Source organism: Convolutriloba macropyga, chromosome 5 (genome assembly GCF_964194025.1).
Source record: "Convolutriloba macropyga chromosome 5, txConMacr16.3, whole genome shotgun sequence".
NCBI classification, from domain to species: Eukaryota; Metazoa; Xenacoelomorpha; order Acoela; family Convolutidae; genus Convolutriloba; species Convolutriloba macropyga.
This window is the reverse complement of record NC_134472.1, coordinates 71,503,392-71,506,649: the sequence shown is the minus strand read 5'-3', so window position 1 is coordinate 71,506,649 and position 3,258 is coordinate 71,503,392. Positions and strand designations below refer to the sequence as shown.

General features: G+C 37.3%; 1 protein-coding gene across 1 annotated transcript; it reads left to right on the top strand.

The window, feature by feature from the left end:
• Positions 1 to 2,029, top strand: LOC142340227 (uncharacterized). Its single transcript, XM_075390750.1, has 2 exons — positions 1 to 760; positions 1,561 to 2,029. The coding sequence occupies exons 1-2, from the start codon at positions 254 to 256 to the stop codon at positions 1,927 to 1,929; spliced, it is 876 nt and encodes a 291-aa protein (XP_075246865.1). The 5' UTR covers positions 1 to 253; the 3' UTR covers positions 1,930 to 2,029.
• The last annotated feature ends 1,229 nt before the right edge of the window (positions 2,030 to 3,258 follow it).

Below are 3,258 nucleotides of genomic sequence, written 5' to 3'. Positions count from 1 at the left end.
TCAGTACATATTTCGTGTTCAGTTTTAGATTGCCTGATTTTGACAATTTAACAAAAGCCTAAAAATTTACACAGTTTTATGAATTTTAGAATTAGATATTTTCCCTGAGCTCGAATATCAACAGCTATTGTTTGAATACTATTTAAACAATTATCCTATAGTTTAAACAGTTGCTCTATTTTTTGCCATTTTTCAGGACTAGAAATTGATAAAAATTTATTTAAATTTGATAAAAGGTTGTTAGTCTCTCATAATGAAACCAATTTTCGCAAATCTTTTAATTTCCTTCGTATTTTGGGCTACTATCATGGTAAAATGCTTGAGCGCATCGTGTGGAACCTACGATTCTTGCTATAAAACTTGCTGCGACGGAGTTCTTCACAGCGGTGCTGACAAAACTTGCTGCGGGAACAAAACATACGACCCGTATTACAGCACCTGTTGCAATGGTGTCTTGCACCCTGGTAAAAAGTCATGCTGCGGAGCCCAAGCTTACGACTCCTTTTATAAAACTTGTTGCGAGGGTGTCCTGCATTCGGGTTCCGGGAAGTCTTGTTGCGGATCCAAAGCGTACGATGACTTCTATGAATCCTGCTGCGATGGAGAGATTCATTCTGGATCTGGACTTTCGTGTTGTGGTAGCCAGACCTATGATTCGTTCTACAAAACGTGTTGCAACGGAGTTTTGCACTCCGGATCTGGGATGTCATGTTGCGGAACCCAAGCCTATGATGAATTCTATGATTCGTGCTGTGCTGGGGTGTGTATTAATTCGGTTTCTTATATTACCTTGATAGCCAAATTATTCAATCAAATCGCTTGTCGGTATTTTGAGAGGAAATTTTCATGCATTTCGGTGAAGGCTGAAAAAGATCAATTTTATGTGTTCAACAGGAAATTTTTCGGGTCTTTACCCATTATAGCCCCCACAAAAATATGGCCCCCATGTTATATGACCTCTGTGCTGGGGGCTATAATGAGAAAGACCAAATTTTTCGTATGAAGTTGGTAAAATTGGTATAACTAATTTTATAATTGAAAGGATAAAGATTGCGACTTTATATAATGGTTTTTTTGTCTTGTCAAAACGTATGCCAAAATTTTAACTTAATTGGGAATATTTAACTTGCTAGAAGGTTAAAAGAACAACCAAAATGGTTGAAAGATTAACCAATGTCTAAGATAAAGCTAAAACAACTTTACACGAAAGCTCTTCTTGTTCAAAGCTAACTTGACTCGCGAGATGACTTTGAACAAGAACGAACGCGAGAAATTTTAATAAGAGATACTCACGTTCTAGAGCTTAAGACCAGTTGATGTAATGGTGATCAAATTGGTTGATCACTGTGATCTATTCTGTTTTAGCCCCTCAGCTTAGTGGGCTCATATCTTTTACGCCCCCAGGCGCACGTGCTATTTTTTTACATAGTAACGTGCTATATAACATGTAATTTTGTAATTTGGGGGGGGGGATAGAATGGATCCGATCATTGTTAGGATCAAAGCCTGGCTCCATTTCATAATGGTTGCGTAATTTTTGACCCCTCAACCATGCTTTAGGTGATTCACTCCGGATCAGGGCTGTCCTGCTGTGGGAACCAGACATACGATTCCTACTACGACACCTGCTGTGAAGGAGTTCTTCATAAAATGGGCTACTACAAATCCTGCTGCGGAACCGAAGCATACGACTCGTTTTTCGACACTTGCTGCGATGGAGTGATACAGTCTGGATACGGCAGATCTTGTTGCGGTGGGAAGACCTATGATTCCATTTTCTACACTTGCTGTGGGGGAGAAATTTTCAAGGGGTGGGATAAGTTTTGCTGTGGATCTGAGGCGTATGATAAGTACCACAACACCTGCTGTAATGGAGAATTGATCTCAGGAGGGTGGAGGTCTTGCTGTGGAATGAGATCTGAGGATTAAGAACGTTCCAAACCTTAGGAACAGTTTTGAACGCTAAATATAATGAATTCATTGAGTAAACAACAAAAAATATCACGTCAATAAAATAAATTTTAATATGCATTTTTCATCTTCGGCGCTTTGCAATTTATTGCTAGGATCTTAAAAACTAGCAATTGGATCGTTTAACAATAACCCCCCCTACCCCCCCTAGGTATTTGGTAAAGAAGCTCCAACTACTCCATCTAATCTATTTATTGTTGCAACCCTTCATGAAGTGCGGGCTAGGAACTTTATCACATACGTACATTTATTTTGTGCAAAAATTAATCGATGAATACCTTTAGCGCACTCTAAATAGAGTTCGGATAAATTTACCTGAAAAAAACACCTGAGTTTAACTGAATGGGCAAAATGTTCCAACCTGAACTAAACTTGTTACTTGAAATTTTCCTAAAAGCTACCTGAAAAAATTAGTCTTCACTGGCTGAACTTTAACATGAACTTGACTGAAAAACCTGGAAAAGGCACCCGAAAATTTCAGGTAGTTTTTCTGACTCAGAAGATTCTCTAACTTCAATTTCACTTGAAAATTTCTGGTAAAAAACTTAAAACTTTTGGGTAATTTTCTGGTAAATTCAAGGTAACTTCAGGTGTAGTTCATTTCAGAGGAAAAGCAGAAATGTGGCGCACTTGAAAAACTCCATCGATTGTTGAAAACAGTTTAATTTTTTTTGTTTCACTGTTCGTTTATATTTCAGAACTTAGAGCAGAACTTATAATTAACACTGAATTTTACGTCAAAATCAATAAAACTGCCGTCTGTTATGTCCACTATGCACGAATGCTGGCTTTAACCTAAACTGTTCAAAATTAGGCGTATTGACATCAAATCAATGCTTTTGACGTTGGTTACCATAAGTTTCATTTGGCCTTCGTTCTAGTTTCAATCTCCTCAGGACTCAATAAATCGATGAGCATTTTACTTGAAATTCCAATCTCATGGCCCCCTTAATTTTGGTTGAACATTCAACATGGACGAACTGCCTTGAACTTTAGCACAACTTAACAAGACACATTTTGAAGTAAAAACAGTCGAAGCATTTTTTTAAAGAAGGTAGTAAGTTAAACAAGTTTTTGAGGTCAGAAATTAGCCATTTAAACAAAAACTTTTGTTAAAGTCGTTTCCTGTCGCTCAACTTCGACGCATGAACCATTTGTAACAGTAGTTTTTGAAAATTTGTTCCCCAAATTTATGTGAAAATAAACAATATTGATCCACAGCACGAATTGCTTATGTCAACAAGAAAAAAAATCATGAAAATATTTAGGTTTACAGCTCCTCAATAT

Coding starts and splice junctions, on each gene's coding strand:
- LOC142340227 (XM_075390750.1), top strand. CDS start 254: ATGAAACCAATTTTCGCAAATCTTTTAATTTCCTTCGTATTTTGGGCT. Junction 761..1,560: donor ATGATTCGTGCTGTGCTGGG/GTGTGTATTAAT, acceptor ACCATGCTTTAG/GTGATTCACTCCGGATCAGG.